General features: G+C 58.8%; 1 protein-coding gene across 1 annotated transcript in view; it reads right to left on the bottom strand.

Annotated features, from left to right (window-relative positions):
* Positions 1–407: 407 nt before the first annotated feature.
* Positions 408–27,221, bottom strand: part of KIAA1755 (KIAA1755 ortholog) — a 42,249-nt gene continuing 15,435 nt past the window's right edge. The window contains exons 3-15 of the mRNA XM_056121903.1: positions 26,292–26,772; positions 26,174–26,188; positions 24,991–25,200; positions 20,747–20,870; positions 18,439–18,532; positions 17,463–17,555; positions 15,414–15,530; positions 12,523–12,621; positions 11,648–11,796; positions 8,265–8,403; positions 6,454–6,576; positions 5,772–5,993; positions 408–1,052 (exon numbers count right to left, since the gene is read on the bottom strand). Of these exons, the coding sequence (XP_055977878.1) occupies positions 408–1,052; positions 5,772–5,993; positions 6,454–6,576; positions 8,265–8,403; positions 11,648–11,796; positions 12,523–12,621; positions 15,414–15,530; positions 17,463–17,555; positions 18,439–18,532; positions 20,747–20,870; positions 24,991–25,200; positions 26,174–26,188; positions 26,292–26,772 (2,511 nt within the window). The remainder of the gene's footprint in view (positions 1,053–5,771; positions 5,994–6,453; positions 6,577–8,264; positions 8,404–11,647; positions 11,797–12,522; positions 12,622–15,413; positions 15,531–17,462; positions 17,556–18,438; positions 18,533–20,746; positions 20,871–24,990; positions 25,201–26,173; positions 26,189–26,291; positions 26,773–27,221) is intronic.

The raw sequence follows: 27,221 nt of genomic DNA, 5'->3' as shown, positions 1-27,221 counted from the left end.
ACACCCCTTCATCCCTTCCCAGACCTTCCCGCTGCAGTTCCTGGGGTTGTATCCATAAACATACCTCATTCCTGACTCGGTCGCTGGGACCTGAGAATCTGCCCACTTGGGGTTCTGAAAGAGGCAAGAGAGTCCTGGAGGGCCTGGCATGGCCATCAGCAACCCTGCCCGGAGACCTCTGCAAGGCCCAGCTCCTAGAGCCTGCCACCGCCAATACTCTCCCCAGCTCAGAGTCACATCATTCCCCAGTTTCCTGGGGCCAGGGTGGGTCCAGATTTCTCCCCCTGAGCAGCCATAAGAGCGATTGGGGTGGGGGAGCATGTGGTCCCGATGGGGTGGCCCAGGCCTCTTCCTGTCCAGCCAGCCCGTCCAGCTCCTGGGGCTAGTGCCGAGATTCGGGGTCCCATTTAGAGGGACGCGGGGGGACTGGTCTGGGGTGAGTCCTCCAGAGACGTCTGGGATTCTGTCCCTGAGGAGGAGGAGCTGCCTCTGATGGGGTGAGGGCCCTGCCCCCGCCTGAGGGGGCGCAGCCAGGAGAGGAGAGTGGCCAGGACATGCTCAGGGGCCTCGTCAGCCTCTGCCCACTGGCCAGCTTCCCAGGGGGGAGCGCCTGCCCGGAAATTTCTGCTCTGCCCCCCACTTGGAGCCCGAGGAAGCCAACAGGCTTTGGGGGAACGCTGCATGCCCAGTTTGTCCTGGAGGGGTAAGCCCCACCGTCCCTGGGTCCTGGCCACTGGCCCTCTGAGTTCAGGGTGGGCGGAGTGGGCTGGGGACCCCGAGGGGCTGGAGCAATGGGCCGACGCCTTCTCCAGGAGGGCTCGGATGGCCTCGTGGGTGTGCCGTGCCTCTGCCCAGAGCTCCTGGCCCAGGTGGGCCCAGCTCAGAGAGGCCGCCTGCAGCCCCACGGCCGCCAGCTTCTCGGCGGGGAACTCGGACGCCAGGCGCTGCAGGTAGCGGTGGAGGCGCCTCTGGTCCCCAGGGCTGGCCCTCTGGTCCCTGCCCAGCCTGAGCTGCGTCATCAGGTCCTGACAGTCCGCGTGGAACCAGGCCATCTGGGGGACAAGAAGACAGGAAGGTGGGCTCTGGGAGGACAGGGTCGGGGTGAGAGCAGGGTCAGGGCTGGAAAAGTGCCCTGCAGGGCGAATGACTGTGGAAGGGATGTGGGGGACTGGGGTGAGGGTGAGGGGTCTGGTCTTCACCACATCCTCTACTGATGACAATGATTTCCTCTCTCCTGGGGCCACATATCCACTGCCAGATAACCTCACCCAGCTCGTTCTAATGGACCTGGGGCTCAGCTCCTGTTCAAAGGTCCCTGACCACCCTGACAGGCCCCAATCACACAGAATTTGTGGATGGCAAAGGGCGCAGGAGGGTCTGACCAGTGCTAACTGGGCACGGACTGTTTGCCAGGCTCTGTGTCTCCGATCATCCTGAACTGGACCCGAAATTCATTTTACAGAGAAGGAAACCGGCTCATACAAGAAACCACTGGCCCTAGAGGTGGTGCAGTCAGGGAGCCTGCTGGGGTTCTAACTCCGATCTGCAGGGCCGTGGCTCTGCCCCCTTCCTCTCAGCTCCACCCTCCTCCTAAGGCTCTGCCCCGAGAATCCCTGCTCCTCCTTGAAGCTCCACCTTCCTCACAGCTCCGCCCCTTCTTACAACTCCGCCCCTCACGGCTCTGCTCCTAGAAGCTCCGCCCTCCCCAAAGCTCCGCCCTCATGATAGCGCTGCCCCTCCTCGAGGCTCCGCCCCCCCTAAGGTTCTACCCCAGGAGCCCCGCCCCTCCTTGGGGCTCCGCCCTCTTCACAGCTCCGCCTCCCTTATGACTCTACACCTAGAAGCCCCGCCCCTCCGTGAAGCCCCGCCCTCCTCACAGCTCCGCCCCCTCCTGATGTCTCTGCCCCTAGAAGCCCCGCCCCCTCTCAGAGGCTCCACCCTCTTCACAGCTCCGCCCCCTTCTTGAGACTGTCCTACTCCCTCGAGGCTCCGCCCATCCTCGTGGCCCCGCCCCTTCCTTGAGGCTCCGCCCCTCCCCCCAGCCCACAGGTTGCCAGTGACCCTGCAGGGCTGAGGCTGGCCGTGCCACAGCTGGCCACACCGGCAATAGGCCGCAGCCCCTCTCCCTGCGGCCCAGCCTCTAGCTGCGGGGCGGCGTGCTGCCCCCACCTCACTCATAAAATGTCTGCTGGCGGCGAGGCGCCAACCCGTTGCCTGCAGCTGGTGGAAAACATAATCTTTCTCTCCATTAATTTAGAAGCCGACAGCGAGCAGTTAGGCTGCGGGGATTGGAGAACCATTTGCTCCGAGGAAACCATCTTTCCATGGATTAGGGGAACTTGTCTTTAGATAAATGGCTTCATATTCGCGGAGGCACACGGAGCTCATGGCTGGGAAAGGGCTCCATAAATCTCCGTTAGCGGCACAAGCGCCTTATTATTATTTAGTGCCCAAGCCGCCTCGCCCTTGCCCTCCTGGGGCTGAGCCCAGCCCTGGGCTGCCCTGTCTGTCTGTCTGTCTTTCTGGGGCTTCAGCTCCTGGATGAGCCCAGCCCTGTCTGTCTGGGCATCATCTTGCATGCTGGATATCAGCTTGCATAACCTGATGTGTGGATGAGAGCTCAGAGCTGTGGAGATTGGTCCCAGGTCAGGCATTCGCAAGGACTCATGCTTCCCACCCCCCTTTCTGCACACCCACCTCCAACTCCACATTGCTCTGGGTGCCCTAGCCTCATCACTGGAGGTCCTGGAGTGCTCTGAGCACTGCTGGGAACGGTCCTGTTGGCCTCTTGCTCCTCCGGGCCCTAGCACAGAGTTGCCCACCCAGCTAACCCAGTATCAGCACTGCTTGACGAGCCCCTCAACAAGAAATTCAGGCCCAGGGGGAAAGGGCCTGCCTAGGGAAAACACTGGGGTCAAGGTGGGCCTCAAGGTCAGGTCTGCTGCCTGCTGGACCCCTTCTGGCCAGATGGCTCCCCTTCATCACCAGCCTGCTGCCCCTCGCTTGGCCAGTCACCATGGGGGCGGGGGGGGGACTGGGCTCCTTCTGGGCACTGACCAGCACAACAGGACGAGACACAGTGAGATCTGGTCACAGCCTCGGGCAGCCTCTCTACAGGGGACAACCCAGCAACAACCAGGACCATTTCGAGGACAAGGAGCCGCAGAAAGAGACACAGATAAGGCAGGTGCAGGGGTCAGGAGAGCCTTGATGAGGAGGGGCACGTGGGCTTAAAACCCCGGTGGGGGCGGGGAACTAGGGGACAAGGGAATGGCCTGGTCTCTTGGGGTTTGGGGGAGTGGGCACAGAGGTGAGTGAGGGGGAGGTGCTTCCCATACCCCCAACCTGTAACTCATCCTGATATCAAAACTCTGAGTAAATGATCCCGTGTGAGCAAAGCTGGACTGGAGGTCCTGCGAACGGGGTCCGTTCTCTCATGCCCGCAGGCTGGAGCCAGATCTGAACTTAGAAGCAGCTCAGCCACTTCCAGGCTGCCTGACTCCAGCTGTTCCAGGAACCGTTTTCTTACATGTAAGATGGTTATTCCTGAGCACTGCCAGGAGCAACCTCCAAACACAGAACAGAGCCAGGAGTAGCCCCCAGCACTACCGGGTGTGGTCCCAAGCCCTCATACCCCTAGTATCCTAGTATCTGCCTCATAGGGGTGGTGTGACTGTAAGACCACAGGCCAACCACTGGCATAGGGTCTGGAGTCCAGGGAGAGCTATGCAGACATACTTATCACCATCATCACCATCATCACTATCTCAATCATCTTCATCACCATCATCACCATCACCATCTTCATCATCATCATCACCATCAACACCACCACCACCATCTTCATCACCATCACCACCACCATCATTACCACCATCATCACTACCATCACCATCACTACTATCATCGTCATCACCATCATAATCAGCATGATCATCACCACCATTCATCACACTCTCATCATCACCACCATCACCACCATCATTACCCAACCATCATCACCATCTTTATCACCATCTTCATCACCATCATTACCATCATCACCTCCGTCTTCATCACCATCATTACCACCATCATCACATCACCACCATCACCATCATCACCATCATTGTCATCATGATCATCACCACCATTATCACCGCCATCTTTGTCACCATCACCATAACCGTCACTGGTTATTGCTGGTGTCAGTTTCTGAAGCCGAGCCAAGGCTAGAGAGCTGCAAAGTCTCCGGCAGTGGTTCAACCCCTGCCCTGTCTCAGGCCACCGCCGCCTTCCTCTCTAGCTGAGACAGCTGGCGTCAGGCATCCCCCGGGTGCCCACAGCTGTTTTCCCTGCGGCTGTCCCTGGGAGACAGAGGGTGGCCTGTCTGGCCGGCCCTTGGGCTGGAGGTGACTGCGTCCCCTGGGCTGCCCTCTGAGCAGGCTGTGTTCCCTGTCCCCAGGCACTGGCACAGGCCCACAGCCATGCCGCCCGGGTCAGGCTCTCCCCACACTGTGTCCTTGGTGGCAAGGGAGGGGTCAGCTGAGGGCAGGGCCTGGCCAGCACTGTGGGTTCTTGTCCCAGCCGGGTCCCTGCTCCCTGAGGTCTGTTCTGGCCCCTCACTGGAACACAAGAGGCGCGGCTGCTCACTCCAGAGGGACAGGTTCCTGAGAAAGGTCCTGCTTATGGATTTGCCTGAGCAAGTCATTTGCCCATGGGGACTCAGTTTCCTCACCTGTGAAATGGGAATGAGACCAAGGGACATCCCCTGTGCTGTGGCGAGAGAGGGGGTGGGGGGTGGAAGACTCTGAGAGTGGCAGTTGGGGCACACGGTGGTCAGGGGACAAGCCTGCCCTGACCTCCCGCTCACCATTTTGCCAGCACTGTGTCCGCCTGGTCTCAGGCACCAGCTACCGTGCCCACCAGCCCTTAGAAGACTGGTGACGGGCATGAGTTAGGGCACATCATCCCTCTGGCGAGGTGGCCGTGGGTGAGCCAGGCCCTTGCCGGGTCCACCTCAGCTTCCTCCTCTGAGGATGAGGCTGACCCACCTGCCACCTTCACTTGTCCAGAGACACAGCTGCCAAGTGAGCGTCCCCCACTCCCAAATACCCACACAGGGGTACTAGTGCCTCCTGCTGGCCACACACAGCCTCATTTGGGTATTTGGGAGTGGGGGGACCCTCAATTGTGCCAGGGTGGAAGTGAGGGTCCCCCACTCCCCCTGTGTGCCAGGCTCTGGCTGTCCCTGCTTGCAGTCTCTGGGACTTAATGCAGCCCTGGGCCTCTGTCCAAAGACGGAGCCATGGATGCACATTAAGAATGTGTGTGTGTGTGTGTGTGTGTGTGCGCGCGCGTGTGTGTGTGCGCGCGTGTGTGCCCCAGCCAAAATGCTCCCCCTCTCCCCAGGTTCCCCCCTGCGCGGGCACAGAAGAGGCTGGGGCAGAGCTGAGACTCCTGCCAGAGACCCAGTGACCAGGGACCGCTCCACTCTGATCTGCTGTCCCCTGCTCTGGGTCGGGCTCTGCAGCTGGACCATGGAGGTGGGCTGCGCTGTTTGGATCCCAGCATCCTGGGCATCTGCCCCACGTGCCGTGTTGGTGGCAGGTCCTCCAGGAGGTCCTCTGGGAGCTATTACTGGGCACACCAGGACGCTGCCTGCCCCTAGGGGGACAAGCCAGGGGCCAGGGGAGCTGGGCCTGAACTAGGGGGTGGGCATCTTCTCCCCCTGGAAGGCATGGGTAGAGCCCTGGGGGCTGTTGTGGCCGCCGCCAGCCCGTGCCCCTCACCTTCTTGCAGAAACGGTGCAGACTCAGCAGCGTGTCCAGGTCTGTGCGCTGCCGCTCGGCTGCCATGTAGAAGTGGGTCAGCTTGGCCTGGAAGCTGCTCTGCATTGCAGCCAAGGCCACCAGCTCCGGGAGCTCCGCCGCGCCCGTGTCCCCAGGCCCCTGGGCTGCCGCGCCCAGCTGGGCCGCCTGCTTGGACAGCTCCAGGCCTCGGCGGTACTGGGCCTGAGCGGGGAGAGAACGGGATGTCCACTCAGTCCCCCCCCCTTAATGGGGGAGACTGCTGCTGACTGCTGAGCCTCAGTTTCCCCTTCTGTGCTTAGGCACCAGGCTCAGGGGCCACCTCCTTCTAGGATCTTCTCTGACCCTGAAGTGGGGGGCTGGGGTTCTTCCTTTAGTGCCCACATTTGTCCCTTTCTGTCATCCCTGTTCTGGCTGGGGGTGTTCCTTGGGGGTCTGAAAACAGAGTCCAGATCTTCCTTGGCCTCCCCAGGCCCCCCCCCCCCCCCACAACAAGGGTGCAGATTTGCTGCCTCTGTTTTCAGGCTGGCCTCCTGGAGTGACATGAGGAAATGATCCGACCTGCTGAGCTCAGGGTTTGTGTGCAGGAGACCGTGGTTCCACGCCTGGTACCGCAAGGTCCCCCCGAAACCACATCTGCAGCTTCCAGCCAGCCAGGACGTACCGCAGCCTGCAGGAAGAAGTCCTCGAACTCGGCCTGGGCTCGCTCCACGGCCTCCAGGCTTCCGTCCCCGGGGCTCAGCGCCTGCAGGCACCGGCTTCCTTCCTGCTCCATCCAGTGGCTGACCTGCCGCAGAATAGGCCAGTTTGGACACGGGGGACACAGATGTGGGGGGACATCCCTTGACCAGAGCCCCGACTTCCCAGGCAGATGAGGTTTTCTTGTCTTCACTTGGTGGCTGGGCCTGTGCCCGGTGGCCTGGCCTGAACTGGGCCAGATTCTGAAGAACTGACTCCGAATCCAAAGGGCAGAGGCCACCCCGAGTGTGAGCCCCAACCCTGGCTGGCCAGCCAGCGGGCGGTGCCCCAGACCCTCAGGGCACTTGTCCATGAAGTTAGGGCATGCAAGTTCCTCCCGCTGCCCAGCGCTGCCCCTTTCCCCCCCAGACATAACAGGGGCAGCTGCGAAGACTGAACTCCATCCCTGCAGGCAAGCAGGCACCCCGTGCCCACTGGAAAAGCCGCTTCCCTTGTGGGCGGCAGCTTATTCAGAGGCCAAGGTGGGTGGACACGAGGACTCAGTGTGAGACAGAGGATTTGAGACGGCTCTAAACCCCACGTGCTTGTCCCTTACTCTGGGGTATCCTCAAGAACACTAGTTTACCCTCCCGATCCCCGTAACACCCAGTGGGGCTATCCCCCACTGAAGAGACGAGGAAACAGGGGCCACTGGGTGGTGAGTGAGGGCCTGCCCTGGAGGTAGCCAGAATAGGGGGGGAAAGTGGGCAGAGGAAGGGAGGGCCCACCAAGGCCCTAGCAGTCAGAGCAGGTGGTGGCAGGGATGGGCTCACACAGAGCCCCACTTTCTCCTCTCTGGGTGGGGACACTCTCCCACTGCAACCGCACCGCTGGGAAGTGACCAGGCTGTCATGACACGATGTGTGCCAGGGCTCCAGCTGTCCCTGCTTGCAGTCTCTGGGGCTTAATGCAGCCCTGGGCCTCTGTCCAGGGAGGGAGCCATGGATGCACATTAAGAATGTGTGTGGGGGCTGAAGCGATAGTACAGCAGGTAGGGCATTTGATTTTCACGTGGCCAACCCGGGTTCGATTCCCAGCATCCCATATGGTCCCCTGAGCACTGCTAGGAGTAATTCCTGAGTGCAGAGCCAGGAGTAACCCCTGTGCATTGCCAGGTGTGACTCAAAAAAAGAAGTGTGTGTGTGTGTGTGTGTGTGTGTATGCATATACATTTGCAAAGGAAGCCGTAGGTACAGATTAAGAATATGTGTGTGTTTACATGCATGTATGGATGCATGTGTGTGCATATATGGGGGGGCATGGATGTACACTAAGAATGTGTGTGCATGTATGCATGTGCATGCGTGTATATGTGTTGCCTGCGTGTGTGTGCATGCGTGTGGAGGGGGCCATGGGCTCACATTAAGAATGTGCGTGTGGGGGCTGGAGTGATAGCACAGCTGGTAGGGCTCTTGCCTTGCAAGTGGCCGACCTGGGTTCGATCCCCGGCATCCCATATGGTCCCCCAAGCACCACCAGGAGTAATTCCTGAGTGCAGAGCCAGGAGTAACCCCTGAGCATCGCTGGGTGTGACCCAAAAAGAAAAAAAAAAGAATGTGTGTGTGTATGTGAGTGTGTACACTTATGTATCTGTGTGTACATGTGTGCGTGTGTGTACGTGTGAGTGTGCTAATATGTATGTGTCTGCGTGTGTTTGTGTGTGTGTACACGCACATGCTCACACACCGGGTCCCAGGGATGACTGGTCCTAGCCGTGCAGGAGCCCCATCCCCTCACCTGATGGACGGCGGCCTGGAGGCAGCCCAGGCGCACTCGGAGCTCCAGCCGCCTCAGGACCTGGTTGGACACAGTGACCAGGACATGCAGCCGCTCCTCCACGAGCTCATACAGGGCGGCAGCTCCAGCCATCTGGCTCCTGGGGGCACAGTGGGTGAGAGAGGGTCCGAGGGGCCCCGCTGACCCCCAAGAGTCCTGCCCTGCAGGGCCTGCTCCTCGCTCCCCACAACCCTGAATCCAAAGAAGCCCCCCACTCCCTAGGAGAGTCTGAGCCAGAGCAGACAGATGTGGGGATGCTCGAACCCAGGCCCTGCTGCCTTCTAGGAACAGAGTCTTATGTAGGTCTCTGAGCCCCTCTGGGGGCCTCTGCTCTCTGTGAAAACTGGGGCTGGCAGGACCCACCTCCCAGGGCACTGGGAGCCGAGTTAGTCTAGCATCAGTTCTCAGCCCTGCTGCACATCAGAACTCGTGCAGGCGCTTTGACGTTCTCTGTGCCAGGCACCAGCATCTGGCTGTGTGTGTGCAGGGTCCACGGCTCAGTGGTTGCTTTGCGCCCATTCCCAGAGACCCAGGAGCCATTCCCAGAGACCCAGGGCGATCACGCAGGGCCAAGAAACGGCCTTTGTGATCATTCGAAATGATGCAGCAGCAGGAGCAGCAGCAGCTAAGTCATTTTCCTGTCACTTCCTCCAGAGCGGAACCGGCTCTCTCTGAACCGGACCCTGATTCACCCTTCTTCGCCTGCATTTTTTTCCCAAGGGTCAGTCAGCAAGCAATGAATAAAGGGGTGTGTCTGGAATTCCCCGCCTGGTGGCACTGGGTAAAGGGAGGCTCCAACACCCCACCAGCCCACCCCCACCCTGCTGGGCCCTGGGGACTCGGGGAGAGGAAAGCAACGGGAAGGCACGCGACTGCCCCAGCTGACAGCCGCTTCCTCTGGGCCACTGCCCTCGCAGGGTAGAGGTGAGGGTCCCGGGGAAGTGAACAGGATGGAAATTCCCCTTCCCGGCCCACCCACCGCAGAGAGGGAGGCAAAGGGTGAGCACGGCCAGCGCTGCGGGACAGAGGCGGCTGGTGTGGGGCCACAGCGCCCCCTGCTGGATCTTCTGGCAGCAGCCGGTCTGGCGAGGACAAGGACGGACTCCAGGGGCGCGGTGGGGGTGGGGGGGCTGCTGAAACACGCGGGTCGGCCCAGCAGGCGAGGGGGGGAAAGGCATCCAAACCCAGGGCGGGGGCCGGCTGACTGTGGAGGGCTCCAGGGTGATGCTTTCAAGATACTGGGCTGCTGCCCGGGATTGCAGCCCTGGTCCTACTGCGAGCGCGCTGGGTGACCCTGGTCTCCCCATTCCAGGCACTGAGCCCACCCCCTGAGCTCACCCCCTGCTCTTCCCGAGTGACAGCCAGGGGCCGGAATTAAGCGAATTAAACGAGCCATTGCTCCCAGCTCTGCGGTGTGCAGATCAAGCGAGTGAGGTGTTGGTTAAATAAACAAATTGTTCTCCAAAGCTTCGGCAAGCCCAGCAATTGTGTTTGCTCTCACAGACAACACATTGCCACGGACCGATCCCCAGTTTGGTCTCCTAAATGTCAAAACGCCAGAGAATCCCACCAGAGCCACTGGAGGGCCCGGCCAGTCCACGCCTGGGTATTTCTCCAAGGGGAAGGGGGAGGCTGACTCACAAAGCTGTGGGTCAGCCCTCGTTCACTGCAGCGTTCTCCACAAAAGCCACGGTCTGGAAACCACCGGAGTGTCCACTTTGAGCGGACTGGACACAGTGGCACGTCACGCCAGGATGTTAGCCAGAGCCTGGGCGGGTGGGAGCTTGGACACTCCGTGCGTCCTTGACCTCTGTGAAGGTCACACGAGGGTGAAAGCAGCAGAGGAGATGATTCTCAGAACACTTAGTCCCACGGGGAGGCCACCTGCCACTGTCCGCCATGGAATATTCGGCACAGAAGGGCCACTCTGGGCGTGGACAGGGCTCCAAGGCATGGTGTCAAGTGAAATCAGCAAGCCAGAGAAAGACAAATGCCCTGTGAGCTCTTGGCCACGGGGGATGAAAACAGCAAAACCAAACAGCAGTTCACACACAGATCAAGACAGTGGATGGGTGGGGCAGGGCAGGGAGGAAGGTACCAGAAGCACCAACGGAAGGTTGTAAAATAAGTGAAACAGGAGTGGGACAAACCTCGATGTCCCAGCACAGGCATCGCCTGCATGAGGCCCTGGGTCCGTGCCCTCGGTACCCAAAAGAGAACTAAGACGGCGTGGGGCTGCCGAGATGGGTAACCGGCTCCAGCTAGCGGGACTGCTGTGTGTGAGAAAGGTGCAGTGGGGGAGGGGAGGGTAAACCTTGGATGCTCTCGGCTCTCACTGCAGGAGAAAAGTTCCTGTGAGCAGGCATGGACTTGGTGAGGGAGACGGTGATCGTTGCGCTACACAGTAACGGGATCATGGGTTATAGACCTGAAACTCACACAGATGGCATGTTTATTTACCTTGGTTTTAAAAAATGGAAGGGGGGGGGCAGGGATGTGGCTCAGTGGTCAGACACGTGCTTCACAGGGGTGAAGTTCTGGGTTTGCCCCCTAGCACCGCACACACACACACACACACACACACACACACACACACACACACACAGAGCTGAGGCTATGGGCAGAGCAGAGCACAAGGAGAAATGACTGTCAGAACAAAATAAGGGTCACATTTTTGTTTTCTTTGGGGGCCACGTGCCAGTGCTCGGGGACCACGGGCTGTGCCGGGTTGGCCTCAAGTGGCTCATCCGCTCTGCTCTCTCTCTGGCCCTGTTCATATGTATTTTTTTCTTTTTTGGGTCACACCCAGCGATGCACAGGGGTTACACCTGGCTCTGTACTCAGAAATTACTCCTGTTGGTGCTCGGGGGACCATGTGGGATGCCGGGAATCGAACCTGGTTGGCCACGTGCAAGGCCAACGCCCTACCCGCTGTGCTATCACTCCAGCCCCCTGGTCCTGTTCATATCTTATAAAGAATGGTAATAGGTGTTTTGCAGGAATTCTCTTATTTATCCCAAGGCCCTGAGGTTCCTGAGTCCTCCCAGTCAGTCGGGAGTGGACAGAGTAGTACAGGCGTGAGTGTCCAGTGAAGCTAAGAGAGCTTCATTACCCAGCAGTCAGCTGGGAGAACCTGGGGTCCCCCACCTCTCCCTAGGCCTCCAGGCCCAAGAAAAAGCTGATCCACTGGGCTGGGGGTCATTCGTGCCTGCCCACAGTTAGATGACCACAGCAGAGCAGGGACAGCAGAGAAGGCACCGGGATGGGGCTTGGCCCTTGCCTTGGCCCAGAACACGACCCCAGGTCTCCCTCCCGTGAGCTCTGGGGCCTGGGACAAGACGTACCTTATGTCGGGGTGGAAGGGCAGCCTGCTGGCCTCCTGCTGCAGCCTGGCCAGCATGGCCCCGCCTTCCCGCTGCAGGGAGCACAGGCCGGGATCTCTCAGCACTTCCTCCATGCGCTCTTTGGACTGGTTGAGGCGCCAGGAGGCCTCCTGCTTGGGCAGAGAGGAGCTGACTGCAACTCCCATGGTCATGCACCCTGTGCCCTTTCTGGTCTGACCCCCAGGCCCTCCAGAGAGTCCCTCGGTCTCCATCTCTGCTCCCACTCCTCAATTTGGGCCTCCTCCCCACTGCCTCTCTGGTTCCTCCTGCTACCACCAGGACCTCAGGTGCCCTCCCAATTTGCCATCTGCTCCTCCACCACTGCCCCACTCTGCTTCAAGCTCTCCCATGGCTTCACTGCCCCCTCAGAATAAAATCCTGAACCCACAACTCCCGCTAGATCTGGAAAGTTCTCTCTGTTGCCTCCCATACTCCAGTCTCCATCAGCCTCCTTGCTGTCTCTGCACATAGCCAGCACCATGGCACCCCAGGGCCTTTGCACATGCTGTATCCTGACTCTCCTATTGCCGGGCCAGCCCATCAGCCTTCAGAACTTCAGGTAAATGACATCTCTTCCGAGTGGCTCACTCTCCTTCCCTATCACTCTTTTCTTCAGGGCAACCACAGGGCCCAAGTTGTCTTCCCCATTCCTTTGTCTGCATTTTGACCACTGCCCAGTGAACCCCAGAGGGGCAGAGTTGAAGTGGGCTAGTCCAGGTTGGGTCTCCAGGGTGTGACCACCGAGGGCCCCAAGAAACATGAGCTGAATAACTAAGTGAAACCCCGGAACGATGATGTCTGCCCTGGCCTCCCCCTGCCCCACCAGCCTGGCTCACCTGCACGCTTCCAGGGGGGTCGCCCTTCTCAAACGCCTCGATGGAAGCCTGGAGCAGGGCGGAGGCCTGGCGGAGGTCGGCGAGGAAGGGGTCCAGCTTCTGCAGGACGGAAGGCCAGAGAGGGGTGTCAGCCTGGCCCAGGGCGGCGGCGGAGGCCAGCAGTGATGCTCTCTGCCCTCGGCTGCGTCCGAATCGCCTGGAACACAGCGTCACAGCCAGACTGCCGAGCCCCGCACTGGACTCACTCAGCTCCTCGGGACGAGGCTGAGGATTTCCAGGGAGTTCCTGGGGGACGGCTGAGACTGAGAAACCCCAGGGCTGGGGCTGAGAGAGGGGGGCGCCGGGGTGGGGGGAGACAGGTGGGAACCTGGGGGCGTGAAGGGAGGGCTGGGGCCCATGGGGCTCTCAGCAGCCCACTCTGCTGGGCTGCCTTTGGTGGGCTTCTTAGCTCCTCTGTGCCCGGGCTTCCTCTGTAAAATGGGGCATCACCCCTGCCCTCCAGGGCCCTGTGAGGACCGGGAGGCTTCATCTGTGCCCATGCTGAGTATCAGCCATTGCTGGGTGGGTTCTTTATTCTGGGTTGATAAGGGAGATGGGCTGGAGCGATAGCACAGCGGTAGGGCGTTTGCCTTGCATGCAGCCAACCCGAGTTCGATTCCTCCGCCCCTCTTGAAGAGCCCGACAAGCTACCGAGAGTATCTCACCCACACGGCAGAGCCTGGCAAGCTACCCGTGACGTATTCGATATGCCAAACACAGTAACAACAAAGTCTCCAATGGAGACATTACTGGGCCCGCTTGAGCAAATGGATGAACAACGGGAGGACAGTGACAGTGACAGTGATAAGGGAGATGTCATTTAAAGGTCTTAGGGCTGGAACCATAGCACAGCGGGTAAGGTGTCTGCCTTGCACGCGGCTGACCCGGGTTCAATTCCTCCGTTCCTCTTGGAGAGCCTGGCAAGCTACTGAGAGTATCTCACCCACAAGGCAAAGCCTGACAAGCTCCCCATGGCGTATTCGATATGCCAAAAACAGTAACAGCAAGTCTTACCATGGAGACATTACTGAAGCCTGCTTGAGCAAATTGATGAACAACGGGAGGACAGTGCTATAGTGCTATAGGGCAGAGATAGCATTTAAAAGCCCTCAGTAAAGGCCTCCGAGAGTGGAGTGGGTACTGAGAGGCAAGCAAGCGTCAGCTCGCGCTTCAGACGGGCTGCGTCTGTGCGAACAAGCACGAGGACCAGGGAGAGGCTCGCGTCACACATGGGGACCTGAGCGCCCTCCTCGGCTCCACCCGGCCCCCAGCTGGCCTGAGCAGCTGGTACCACCAGGCCAGAGCCTGGAGCCTTCGCCCCAGCTGGCAGGGCACGAGGGCTGGAGGCCTCTAGGCACCCCCAGCACTGCCTTTGGAAACGGGGACTAAGGAAAGATAAACCAAAGCCGAAACGGCTGGGAAGAAGAGCACCCAGGCCCGCTGCCAACCAGCCATGCTGCAGTCACACAGTGTGTCTCGCTTGGGAGGGGAGATCTCACACTGCGGGCTCCGCAGGACACAGGCAGCAAGGTCTGGGGCGTGTGGGGGAGAGGGGGTGATCACGAGGAGGGGCAGGCAGAGGCCAGGGACGATGCCATTCCGGCCACAGTGCAGGGCAGTTCCTGCCGAGAGCTGCAGAGAGAGCCTGGGCGCAGTCACCGGCCATGTGTGAGCGGGGAGTCTCCGGGGCAAGTGCCCTGGTCCTGGACATCCTCATGCACTAAACTGGGCATGAAACGCCCCCTCCCAGGCTGGCGGGAGGAGGGTGGAAGTCCCCGGGGACAGGAGCAGCTTCCTACTCTCCTACCTGCCCCAGAGGGGACCCAAGCACCCCCAGGGCCAGCCCCAGGGCCCTGAGCAGGGTTTATTTTCCCTTTATGTGCACAAAGCTCAGCTGTGCCAGCCACTCTGGCAGGTACTCAGTTGACCTCCTCAAGGACACTGTGAAAGGGAGCATTGCTACCTCCTCGTGTTGTAGATGAGGAAAAGGACTCAGAGAAGGTGAGTGACTTACCCAAGGTCACACAGCATTGGACTCCCACCCCCCTCTCTCCCTGTTCAGTCTGGCCCTGCAGTCTGAGCTCTTTCTCACTCCATTCTGCACCCTCATTAGACACGGGTGTTCCCCTAAGCAGAGCCCGGTGAGCTGATGCCCCCAGAGCCTGTGGCCTGCAGCATTGCATCTCTAGGTCTGAGCACGGAACTGAGTGGTCCCACAGGCCAAACACATTGAGAGAGATTCCCGGAGCCCCTAGCATTGCTTGGGATCAACCTTCATCCAAAAGTGGGTAGATATCTTGCCCGCACGGCAGAGCCCGGCAAGCTACCCGTGACATACTCGATATGCCAAACACAGTAGCAACAAGTCTCATGATGGAGACATTACTGGGCCCGCTCGAGCAAATTGATGAACAACGGGAGGACCGTGGATTTTTTAAAAGAATACTTTAAAAAAGTATTTCAAGTCTATAAATAATACTTTATTTACATAAAACAAAGTAGAATTTATTATCTGTTATTATAATGTATTATACTTTGTTTTGTATAAATAACATATATTTTAATTCATAGTAAACAAATATATGTATTTCTATTATATATAAGTAACATATGTAATATTTTGTTATATACAATATAATTTTGTTAGTTATCATTGCTGTTGTGGGGCCACGCCTGGGGGGTGTCTAGTGGGGGTGTGGGGGTGTGAAGGATGAATTCAAGGATGAAGACAAGGCACACATGTGTCCCTCGGGCCACCTCACTGGTCCCTGAACGGACCTGACTGGGTTGGGTTGGTGATGGAGGGGGAGGGGTGAGGGGAGCGGGTGGGTGGGGGCCGTGGCGGTAGTCACCTGGAAAAATCGCACCCACTCGCTGTGCCAGTAGGGGAAGGGGCCGTCCAGGGCTGGGGGCAGCTGGCTGGGGTCCACGTGGCGGCTGAGGGCCTTCAGTGATGTCAGCACCTCCACCTGCAGACGGAGAGGAGGGTCAGGGGCACCAGGATGGGTTGGCAGCTGGCACAGGTGTTTGAGACGCCCCACCCGGACCCTGCCCCAGAACTAGCTGCTGCGCACAGGGACGCGGGCCTTCAGGACTCGCTTTCTTTTCTTTTTTTTTTTTTTTTTGCTTTTTGGGTCACACCCGGTGGTGCTCAGGGGTTACTCCTGGCTCTGCACTCAGGAATTACTCCTGGCGGTGCTCGGGGGACCACATGGGATGCTGGAAATCGAACTCGGGTCAGCCGCGTGCAAGGCAAGTGTCCTACCTGCTGTGCTATTGCTCTAGCCCTCAGGATTCACTTTCTCTCTGGAAATAAAAGAGTGAAAATGCAGACCCAGACCTGGGTAGGGAGCGGCTTTCACCTCCTCACCTCCCCTTCCCTGGTCTGTATCTGGGGCAGGCATCATTCATTCAGCTCAGCCCTTGAGCCCTCTAAGCCGGGCTCTCCCAGGCTCACTGGAGGCCACTGAGGGTCACTGAAATCTGTCACACGTGAGAAGCTCTCTGAAATCCTGGGACAATTCTCTGGCTTCCCCGACTCCCCTCCCCAGCCAAGGAACCAAGGTGCTGTCTGCTTGGGGCAGATAAGAACGGTCCCCCGATCTCAACAGCGTCCCCTAAGTCGGGGCGGGGTGGGAGCTTTGCTCCGGGGACTTTTGGCAGGCCGTACAGACTTCAGCTGGGGTTCGGGTAGATGCTATGGTGGTTGGGACCCGTTTGTTGGAACTCACTGGGATTCCCAGAGCAGCAGCCACCGAGCCGGGGACCCCGTGCCCACCTGCCTCCACAGCTCCACATGTGGACTCTCTCCCCGACAGTCCTGGGCACATCGAGGCCTGATAAGCGCAATCACCCCCGCCCCAAATTCTCCTGCTTACTTTGTGCTACTCAAATGATAAAATTCTCCTGCAGGACCGGAGCTATAGTACCGTGGGGAGGGCACTTGCCTTGCATGCAGTTGATCAATCCTCAGCATCCCATAGGGTCCCAAGCGCCACCAGGAGTGATCCCTGAGCACAGAGTCATGAGTATGCCCTGAGCATTGCCGGGTGTAGCCCCCAAAACAAAACAATATCCAAAATTCTCCTGCTCACTCTGTGCTGTTTACTAACCGAGTAAGAGCTAGAAACCTTTTTTGTTGTTTGTTTGTTTGTTTTTTTGAGTCGCATCTGGTGTTGCTCGGGGGCTGATGAACCCGGGTTGGCCATGTGTAGGGCAAATACCTACCTGCTATACTATTTCTCTCACCCCATGAAGCCAGAGACTTTTTTTTTCTTTTTTGTGGGTCACACCAGCAATTCACAGGGTTACTCCTGGCTCTGCACTCAGGAATTACTCCTGGTGGTGCTCAGGGGATGCTGGGATATGGGATGCTGGGAATTGAACCTGAGTTGGCCGTGTGCAAGGCAAACACCCTACCTGCTGTGCTATCACTCCAGCCCCATCAGAGACCTTTTTAATCACTTCAGAGCCAGGCGGGGCAGGTGCCCAAGTCTGAGGCATATGGCTGCATTAAAGGATGCAACTGGGCCTTTCCCTACGAATCACAGAGAGTGGGAGAGGCTGGCAGAACTAGGGCATGAGATGGAGAAAGGACAGGGCTGTGGTGAGGACAAGGACCCTCTTCATCTGGCTTGCAGTGGGGTCTGAGGCCTCAATTTCCCCAGCAAGAAAAAAAAAACTCAGGGGGAGGGGGGACCAGAAGAAGTTTTTCCAATAGTGTGGCTTTCCACGTGTGGCTTTCAAGCATGCGTTGGTGCCCACCAAGTAGCTGGGATTGCCAGAGAGAAAGCATTTTGGGACCCATATGCCAAGCCCCACAGGGAGGGCGCTGGGCTGGGCCAGAGCCGGGGGCTCCTGGCTTTTTTTTCCCAACCCCTGGATCCCCACCTCCCCCTCACCTGCAGGTCAGGTAATGTCTCCAGCGGCAGCGCAGCCTCTTTCTCCCCCAGGAAGAGCAAGGACGCAGCCCGGATGGACACTGGGAGCCCCGCCTGCCAGAGAGAAGCGTCAGAGCCGCCCAGCTGACCAGCGCCCCCCCCCAACCCCCAGCAGTCCCCCAAGATGTGGGAAAATGGAGAGGCCAGCTCTCGGGCCGCTGCCGCCTCTGCTCTGCTGGGCAGCATGTTTGTTAAATTTATTTATTTATTTGCTTTTTTGGGTCACGCCCCGAGATGCTCAGGGGTTATTCCTGGCTCTGCACTCATTACTAATTACTCCTGGAGGTGCTCAGGGGACCATATGGATGCTGGGAATCGAACCCGGGTAGGCCGGGTGCAAGGCAAACTTCCTACCCGCTCTGCTATCGCTCCAGCCCCTTCTGGGCAACGTTTGAGTAGGCTTAAGCAAATCTCCTGGTTGCCTGCTCCCTCTGGACCTCAGTTTCCCCATTTCTAGAGCAAGGAGGAGGCCAGTGAACTGAGCACAGGTAGGACTTCCCAGGAGCTACTAAGGAACTGCACCCGGCCCCAGGGCCAGTTGCAGGTACGCCGGGAACTGGGGTCGGAGCCAATCAGCCGTCAGCCCCACCCCTAACGGTTGATGGATGGACACCTAAGCCAATGGGGGCTAAGGATGCTCATCTTCCCAGAGGACTTCAGGAACAGGTGTATGTGAAGGTGTAGCGCCCGGGGCTGGGCATGGAACTGCCACCCAGAGAGAGGGGTGACCGAGAAGGACACCTCGCAGGACAGGACCAGAAACGGAGACAGCATCCTTGTCCCTGCCACCGTATTTGAACCCTTGAGCCAAGCCAGGCATGGGTTGAAACTACACTAACACTCCCAAACCTGGTTTTGCTGTCTCGAGTCTGGCTGCAGGCCCTGCGGGTCTCAGAAGGAGCCCAGTGACGGCCGAGATTGCCCACTGCCCACTCACCTGGGTGGCCTGCAGGGCACTGACCAGGCCAGCTGGTGGGGGCACTTTCCTGGCATCCATCACCAACACCAGCTCTGTGGTTTTGTCTTGCAGCCTGTGGGTGCAAACAGAATTAGCCAGCTTGGAGGCCAGGGCTTGGGTCAACAGGGCCAGGGACCGTGTAGATGGTGAGGAGCCTGGCTGCAGGTGATGAGCCCAGGTTCCTGAAGGACCAGGTGCCAATGCTTTCCCCTCCAGGAAGCCCTCCAGGATTCTTCTCCAGGCGGAGCCCTCTGACCCCCACTCCCACAGCGATTCACACAGTCCCTAATCATCCTCGTCTAATGTTCGCCGTCCAGGTTGCTGTGGCGAGTCCCCTGCCCCTTTTGTGTGGGTGAAACTCTCATTCTGTTCTGGACTCTGAGTCTCTGCATGTCCCCGCATGCCCACCGGAGTCTGTTTTCTCATTGGCTCGGGCTGGCCGATGATTAGAGAGGGGTCAGGGGACATACTTCCAACCAACCAGCCCAGGGCTCGTCTGCGAGGAGAGACAGACTTTTTTTTTTTTTAACAAAGTTTTTTATAGCCAGACTTAGAGCTGAGACAGAGAATGATCCAGTTTCTTATCACACCAGACATTCTCAATTGGGCTTGGTTATCTGCAACCGCGACACCCTCCCTGCTTCACGAGACGCTTTCTGAAGATGAGCTCAAATTTCCCCACTCGGGCCCTCTGCCAGGACTGTTTAAAAAGCTGATTGATTGCTCACCTGTACTTACGAGTAATCCCGAGTGCCCTCGGCCCATCTGAGAACATGGGGGCGGGGCAGTATGGGGTGTGGGGGGCTAATGACCCACTGGCTTACAGACAACCCCAGATGCAGCCCTGCCATAGCAGCTCCCGAAGACTCTGTCTTCCCATCTGTAAATGGGGTATAGTGGCCCCGTGGGACGGAAGTGAGGACCGAGGCATTAATTTGTTCTCAAGCACTCAGGGATGGTGCAGAGTAAGCGGCATGTAAAGTTCCGCCATTATGACACCCTCTGAGGGGAAACTGAGGCAGGCACAGAGGGATGTGGAGGCGATGAGAACCGGCCCTGAGGTGTGACTGGGTCTCTGCACCATGTCCCACATCTGTACTCTGCTTCCTTACCAGCTTCTGCCACAGCCTGGACACCCCTGGGGGGCAGGGCCGGAAGTCGAGGGCATCCCCGTCCCCGGTGTGGCCCAGAGAGAAGCCAGGCCAGGGCCACCGTCAGGCAGTGGGAAAAGCAATCCTTAGTGGACACTGACCTCGGTGACCATGCTCAGTGCTCTGAGCCCACTTACTCACCCCCTGTGACTGCCTGAGGGTCACGCAGCAAACTGGGGAGTTTCAGAGCTCTGTCTACCTGCTGGCCCCCTGTCAGCACAGAGCAGTGGGGTCAGAGAAGCCATTTCACCCTGCACAAGGAAGGATAAATCCTGGAGGCCAGCAGGTGGCAGTGACGTTCCCGGGGAAGCCCCTGGAGGCAGTTCCCAAGAGTCTCTGTATCTTCCATCCTCGCCCCCAGCCGCTGGGCATCTTGGCTGGCTTGGGGTCTCCGCCTTAGTCCTCACCCCAGCTGGGGACTGGGACTGAGAGGCAGGGAAGACGAAATCCAAACACGAAATCCAAACTCCGTGTGTGAGTGTGTGTGTGTGTGTGTGTGTGTGTGTGTGTGTGTGTGTGTGTGTGTGTTGTGGGCTGGGGGGTAGTGATGGGCAGACAGAGTGGTGGTTTGTGGTTTGAAATCATCCCAAATCAGTTGTTGCTAATTCATTCTTTCTTTCACTCTAACTTGTTCATCCATTTTCCTCATTCACCCTTTCTTTGTTCAATAAATACGTGTCATTCAGATTCTACATCGATGACCCCACGGTGACCTCCACAGGGAAGCCTTCCTTGATTGACTCAAGCCCCCACCGGCATGGTCTCCCCCACCCCTGGCACCTCCATACTCTACAAATAAGTGGTCTCTGCCTCTGTCAGCATCATCAGGAAACGTATTAGAAAGCCACATTCCCAGTCCACGTCCGAGGGGTGCAGATGTTTGAACTTCCAGGAGTTTCTGCTCCAGTTTGAGAAGCCCTCATCGACAGTGAACAGAGGTTCACTGTGTTTGCTCGGGAGCAGTGCTCATGCCCGGTTCACTACTGCCTGCCGCCCTCTCCCCCCACACTGGGAAACTCCCAGGGCCAGACTAAGTCCATCCTGCATCCCACCCCCCACCCCCCACCCCGCAAGCAGAGCTGCACCAGGTGCAAGATCTCCCCACATAGAGGCCTGTGCTGGACTCTGGCCCTTACCTGGGCACGGTGCACAAGTAGGAGAGCAGCTTGGTGACCTCGGACACAGTGCACCATGGCGCATCCCAGGCTCCGGCCATGGCAGAGATGAGCAGTAGGGGCCGCCCCTGCCGGTCCCGGCCACCTGAAGGAGAGAGACACCAGCAGCTTCAGTGGGACCCTCAAGGACCCAGTGCCGAGACCCCTGGGCCTTTGCCCACTATGGTCCCTCCACCTGCAGTGCCCTTTCTTACACACCATGAACAACGAACTCCTACTCATCCTTCAGGACCCTGCTCAAAAGCTCCTTCCTCAGAAAAGTGGTCTGGAGTAGAAAAAGTCTTCTGAACTTCCTCTGGTCAGGGGGACCCCAGGGGCAGAGCTCCTAGAATGAGGTCTGGGGTCCTTACTCGGGGGGAGGTAAAGGGGGCTCACTGTCTGCTAAGTCAGAGGGTCAGGAGGGTCAGGGAGCTTTAGTTCTGTAACTGGGTGGAGGGGAGCGTGCAGCCGCCTCTCTGAGTTGTCCTGAGCTGGCGGGGGTATCCCCGTGGGGCCCTGAGCACGGCCAGGCTCAGCACAGAGCCACTGAGGGCAAAGGCGTCTTCTCAGACGAAAGGCTTCCCCTGGGCTCCTGCTGTGCCTCTCCCATTGGGCCAGAGCCCCAGACCCGGGACACAGCAAGGGACAGCTTGGAACCTGAGCTCCTGCCCATGTGGACACAGCCCTGTTCCAGCCCAGGAGCCCTGGAGCAGCCGAATCTGCCCGCCCTCCCGGGCCAGTCACACACTCTCCTTCGCAGGGTGTGTGAAAACAAGGAGAATTGTGTAAGAAATGAACTAATAGCAACACGTACATCTGCCTCGAAGACAGGACAAAAGCGTTACATCGCTTTTAGAATGCCTCATGTATACGCGTATAGCAAAGACCTTGCACCAGTGTGACATGCAGTTTGTGAGTTCTGAAGGGAAAAATGCAGAGTGGGGCCCACCGGAGAAACTGGAACACAAGTGTGGAGGGAAGAAGAGGAGCAGCCATGCTCCGGCTCTGCTGGGTGTTCCTCGGGGGAAAGGCCTCAGCCTCGAGAGATACTGCTGCAACGAGCAAAAGGAAAGGAGTGGAGAACACTCGCTCTCTTTGAAGCACTGGGGGCAGTAACAAAAAGGTGAAACAAGTCCAAATGTTCAGATTTGAGGCGGGAGCGATAGCACAGCAGGTAGGGCGTTTGCCTTGCACGCGGCCGACCCGGGTTCGATTCCCAGCATCCCATATGGTCCCCTGAGCGCCGCCAGGGGTAATTCCTGAGTGCAGAGCCAGGAGGAACCCCTGAGCATTGCTGGGTGTGACCCAAAATAAAAGAAAGTTCAGATTTATTAAACCCACTGAAGGGCCAAGAGAATGTTAATTATCCTCTAGTCCCCAATTTCCTGTATGTCTGACTTCTTTTTTTTTTTTTGATCACAGAAAGTCCAAACAGTGAGTTAATTGAAAAGTGGAAAGGCAGGCATAGGTCTGCCAGGTGGGAGATGCTTGTCCACGGCCTGGGCACCCCGCGGCCATCGGCTTCCCTGGAGGGGAGATGTTGTGTGACGCCCCTGCACCTGTTTTCTTGGGAAGGAAGCAGACTGGGGAAGTAGCCACCCAGCAAGACCCTATACCCCCCCTCCACAAACTGCTATCAAGGTGGGATGAGCCCTGATGGGTTCACCCGGATCACCTGAGTGGGGGACACAGTGACTGGCACTCAGGGCATCTCCTCGGCTCAGACTTTCCATGGCTCCTTGTGAGAAAGCAGAGTGCAGCCCCTCTGGGCTCTATGTGTGTTCATTTGGTCCCCAGATAACCTGTACCCCACACCCACCCCCTTCAGAGGCTGAAGTCCTCACCCCCCCCCCCCCAGTGCTTTAGAATGTGGCTGTCATTGGCTCTTTTGTTTGCTTGCTTTTTTCTTTTTTTTCTTTTCTTTTCTTTTCTTTTCTTTTCTTTTCTTTTCTTTTTCTTTTTGGGTCACGCCCGGCAATGCTCAGGAGTTACTCCTGGCTCTGCACTCAGGAATCGCTCCTGGCAGTGCTCGGGAGACTGTATGGGATGCTGGGAATCGAACCCGGATCGGCTGCGTGCAAGGCAGTTGTGCTATCGCTCCAGCCCTAGTTTGCTTGCTTTTCTATTTTGGGGTCACACCCAGTGATGCTCCGGGGTTGCTCCCAGCTCTACCCTCAGGAATCACTCCTGACAATGTTTGGGCAAGGAGGATCACGTGGGATGCCGGGAATTGAATCTGGGCTGGCCGCGTGCAAGGGAAAGCGCCCTCCCTGCTGTACTATTGTGGCATCATTGAAGAGTCTCTGAAGGGTCACTACGATCGTGTGGTCACTGGGTCGGGCCCCGATCCAGTAGGACCGTGTCTTATAGCAACCGGAAGTCCAAACCGAGATGGACAGAATGGGGACCATGTGGAAACAGAGGGAGGGGAGGCCCTAGAGGGAGTAAACCGGCCTCCACACTCTACCGGGACCCATGACCTTGAGCCCGGGAGAAACCAGTCCCTGTCGCCTAAGCCTCTGTGGGACTTTGCCTGGCCGCTCCAGGCAGCTAGCGTCCTCCCTGTCACCGCAGCCCAGCCCCAGGGACGCCAGGCTGCCACCACCCACCTCTATCCCAGTTGTATCCCCGTCCTTTCTGCTTCAGCTGCCAAGGCTCTCCTTATTTTTCCAAGTCCAACTGAGAGGCCACCTCCTCCAGGAGGTCCGTGAGAAATCCCTCTCCCAGCCCAGGGCCCCCACACGAAAGAGCCTCATCTTGTTTCCAGGCTATTCAGCCAAGGTGCCCAGCAGGTCGGGAGGTAGGGGTTGGGCAGGGATGACCCAAGCCACCTTTGGCACGCGCTGTTCCCTCTGTCTGGAACACTTTTCCCACCCATTCACGTGAGTTATGCTCTCTGAAGCTATATTACAGGCCTCAGCTTTGGACTACTTCCTCCAGGAAGTCTTCCCTGATCACCCTCCCCTGAGCCCAGACCACAGGCCCCTGCATAGCCCCCAGGTACCATTTTCTTTTCCCTACTGGGTTGCAATAACTTGCTGGTTTCCCCTCATGCTAACAGGGTTTCCTGAGAGCAGACGGCAGCTCAGACTGAGGCATGTGGGGTGCTCAGTGCTCAATACAGGCACATGACAGGTGCTTAACAAATATTCCCTGCAGAGACAAGGCCATGTCCAGTGTCAGCAGCAGCACTGACACCCTCTGTGAGGGCTGCAGGGCGCCCTGGACCCCGCCCAGATGCCCTCCTTTCCCAGAATTCCCCTACAGTAAATCAGAACTTGGCCCCATCCCCTCCCAAGGTGAGGCAAAAGTGGAGCCATGACAGATTCCACTTTAACACCGAGACTCAGCAGGCCTGAGTCTCGCTTTCCCCTCTCAGAAAGTCCCGACTTCTCAGAGAACAGTATCATCCTGGGCCGATAAACTGCCCCGTGGCATCAGCCCATCAGAGTAGGGGGCACTGGCAGTGGCGCCCAGCCAGGTGGAGAGGGCCAGGGAGGGGAGTCTCGGGAAAGGACCGGGACCAAAAACTGGCAACATAGTGTCAGTTCCTGGGAAAATGCTGTTATGTCACCAAACCCTCTATAAGCTGCTGCTCAGAATTCAGAGTCAGGGTCCTTGTCACGACTCCACGGCGTTGGATGAGACTCAAACCCTAGCTCGAGCTAACAATAAAGGGGCCTTGCATTTGCAGCCTCGCATCTGGTCTGGTCCATGTGCAAGAGAAACTCCTTTCCCAGGACATAACATATGGGGGCTGATGAGGACTGACACCCCCTCCTCCCCACCCCCCGCCCCACCGCAGCCCTTGTGGTTCAGCTCATGCCCTCTGGTGATTGGTCAGGGGTCAGGCCACATCCTGCCTCACCTTCCTTCCTCTATGACCCTCCCCTGGGAGTGACCAGTAGGGAATCACTTTCCTCAGGACCCCTGTCTCAAGCTGTGCTTCCAGGGAAAATTCTGGAAATTCTGGACACTCACCCTTGGCAGACTCTCAGAAACTAGGAAGGACAGATGGGCCCCTAGAAATGGCTGAGACAGAATCCATCTCCTGACTGGAAGAGAAGGACCCTGAGTCCCAGGAGGCCAGGTCCAGCCTCCTCCACCACCTACCACCCCGTGCACCTGGCAGGCACACCTGACACTCACCCTGCACCCCTGGCAGCCATGCCCGCTGCCCCTCACCTCTGGCAGGTACCCCACCCCACGCCCCCCTCCCCGCGCACCTGGCAGGCATGCTATCCGTGAGCTCAGGATCTCCGCACTCAGAGCCTTAATGCCAAGCTCGGACCCCGGTGGCTGCAGGTCCAGAGGGGGGCCTCTTCCCAGAGGGCCTGCGGAAGCTTCTGGCACACCAGCCTTTTCCCAGAGCGGTGGGCCTGAGTCAGCATCTGGGCCAGATGTTTGCGTCTGAGTTGTTCCAGCTGGGCAAATGCAGCAACAAAGAAAAGGGTGTGAAAGAAGGCTCGGGTTCCCGGGGGAATGTCTGCTCTCGCCTTCTGACTGAGCAGAGCCCGCCGGGACGCGACACATCTGCTGTCCTTGAAGCTCCAGATGGCCCTCGCCGTGACCCCCGCAGTATATGGAGGGTGACCTAGAACCTGCAGAGCGAGGCCTCACTTGCGATCATCACGCCCGTATTCGGATGGTTTCAGCGGGGCACCCAGTGAGACCTCAAACCCGGACTTGGCCCTGCTCCCTCTCACAGAACCACAATCCCAGCCCGCCTCTCACCACGCCGCACCCCTACCTTTCCCCTGCCACTTGTCTCGGCTGGGCTCGGGCGAGGACCGGGGACACAGGACTCTGCAAGGCGGCGCTTCCTCCGGGACATCGTGGGCTGGCCTCTGTCCTCTCAAGACGGAGACTCTGTGCCTGGGAGAGGGGGATGTGGGCGAGGAGGTGGCGGGCTCAGGTAGGGGTATCCGGCCATGGCTTGGTGGGCGCCGGCCAGTCGCTCTGGCTGCAGAGGCTGGAGCAGCGAGGGACCCGGCCGGGCACAGGGGAGAGGATGTTTGCTTGGGTCCCTGTGTCCTGGAGGCAGCTGGTTCTGAGTTGGAGTCCAAAGCCCAAGGTAAGGGTCTCTCAGTGCCGCTGAGGTCAACCTCCGGGGCCTGGGTTTCTGGGCCCTCTGTGGGACCTTCCAGGTCCAGCTTTCCTGGCAAGCCCCAATCACGGGGTTTTTGCTCCAAACTGCCTGGCTGGGCACTAACGCACTTGTCCAGCGAAGGTGCCCCGTCAGCTCCCGTGGACGGAAGCCCTCTCTGAGGGAGAGAGACTCCCTCCACTCCCCTCAACTCTCCCGGGGCGGCCAGGGGATGCCCACTGGAGGTGCCCGCCTCCCTCTGGGGAGACGCTCGGCTGCTCCTTGGAGAGATTTCCAGAAGGCCCACGTAGTCACCCTCCAAGTCCTGGCTGGCCGCACTGTCCACCATCAGGGCCCCCTCCCCAGGCCGGCTTTGCTCCACCTTGATGAGTCGGGGGTACTTGGTTCCCCACGTCCCGGTGTTGCCCGGGGTCTGAAAGCCCTGGCAGTCTGGGGTCCGAGCCTGGACCAGCTCTCGGGGGTTGCTCAGGTCCAGAGCCTCGAGTTGAAGGGAACTCCAGGCCGGGGAGGAGGGGACATTCTCCACAGGGGGTTCGTTGTCCACAAACTCTGGGCTGGTGATCTTGGTCCAGGGCACCCGGGCGACCCCAGTTCCAGACGCCACCAGGCAGCTGCGGAGCTGGCGACCCTCGGATGCACCGTCGAGGGCCCCCAGCCATGCCTGCGTGAACAGCTCCGAGTAGGAGGACTCGGGAACCGGCCTGGTGTCCACTGTGCGGAGGTCAGCCGAGAGGCACTTGACAGCGAGGCAGACAGACTGCTCCTCCCGGGGCTCGGCCTGGAGGAAGAAGTCGCCCTCACGCAGCAGGAGGGGGCTGAGGGGGGCCAGATGCACCACCACGGCGCCGTGCAGACACAGGGGCCAGCCCTCGTGCAGGAAGACACGGCGGGCATAGGGGGCCTGCGGAGAGTGGAGGGCGCGTCAGGGGGTCGGCCCAAACGCCAGGGGCTCTGCCTCCTTCCCTCTCCCCAGGGGCTCTCGAACAGGCTGGGGATGAGGGGTCTCCATATAAGGCCCCTGCTCTGGGGGTCCCGGATGCAGACCTGAGACAGCCCCCTACCCCCAGATGCCTTCTCTGCCTTGGTTTTGCCCTGACCTAGGAAGGACTTGCCAGCTGACGGGTGCAAGACAGGGTGGTGGACAGGTGTGGCTTAGCTTCCCGTGATGGGGGTCCCAGACCGCCCCTGGCCTTCTTCTTCTCCCACCCATCCGAAGCACCCCTCAACCCAGCTCTAGCCCCACGCTCCACTTGCAAGCCTAGAAGGCATGAACGCCGAGATCCAAGCTGCTGCTACTGTGCCATGAAACCTCTTGGAGCCTCGATGTCCCAATTAGGAATGATAATCTGT

This window comes from Sorex fumeus, unplaced genomic scaffold (genome assembly GCF_029834395.1).
Source record: "Sorex fumeus unplaced genomic scaffold, SorFum_2.1 ptg000044l, whole genome shotgun sequence".
Taxonomy (NCBI): domain Eukaryota; kingdom Metazoa; phylum Chordata; class Mammalia; order Eulipotyphla; family Soricidae; genus Sorex; species Sorex fumeus.
The sequence above is the reverse complement of the archived record's forward strand: the minus strand, read 5'-3'. Positions and strand labels throughout refer to the sequence as shown.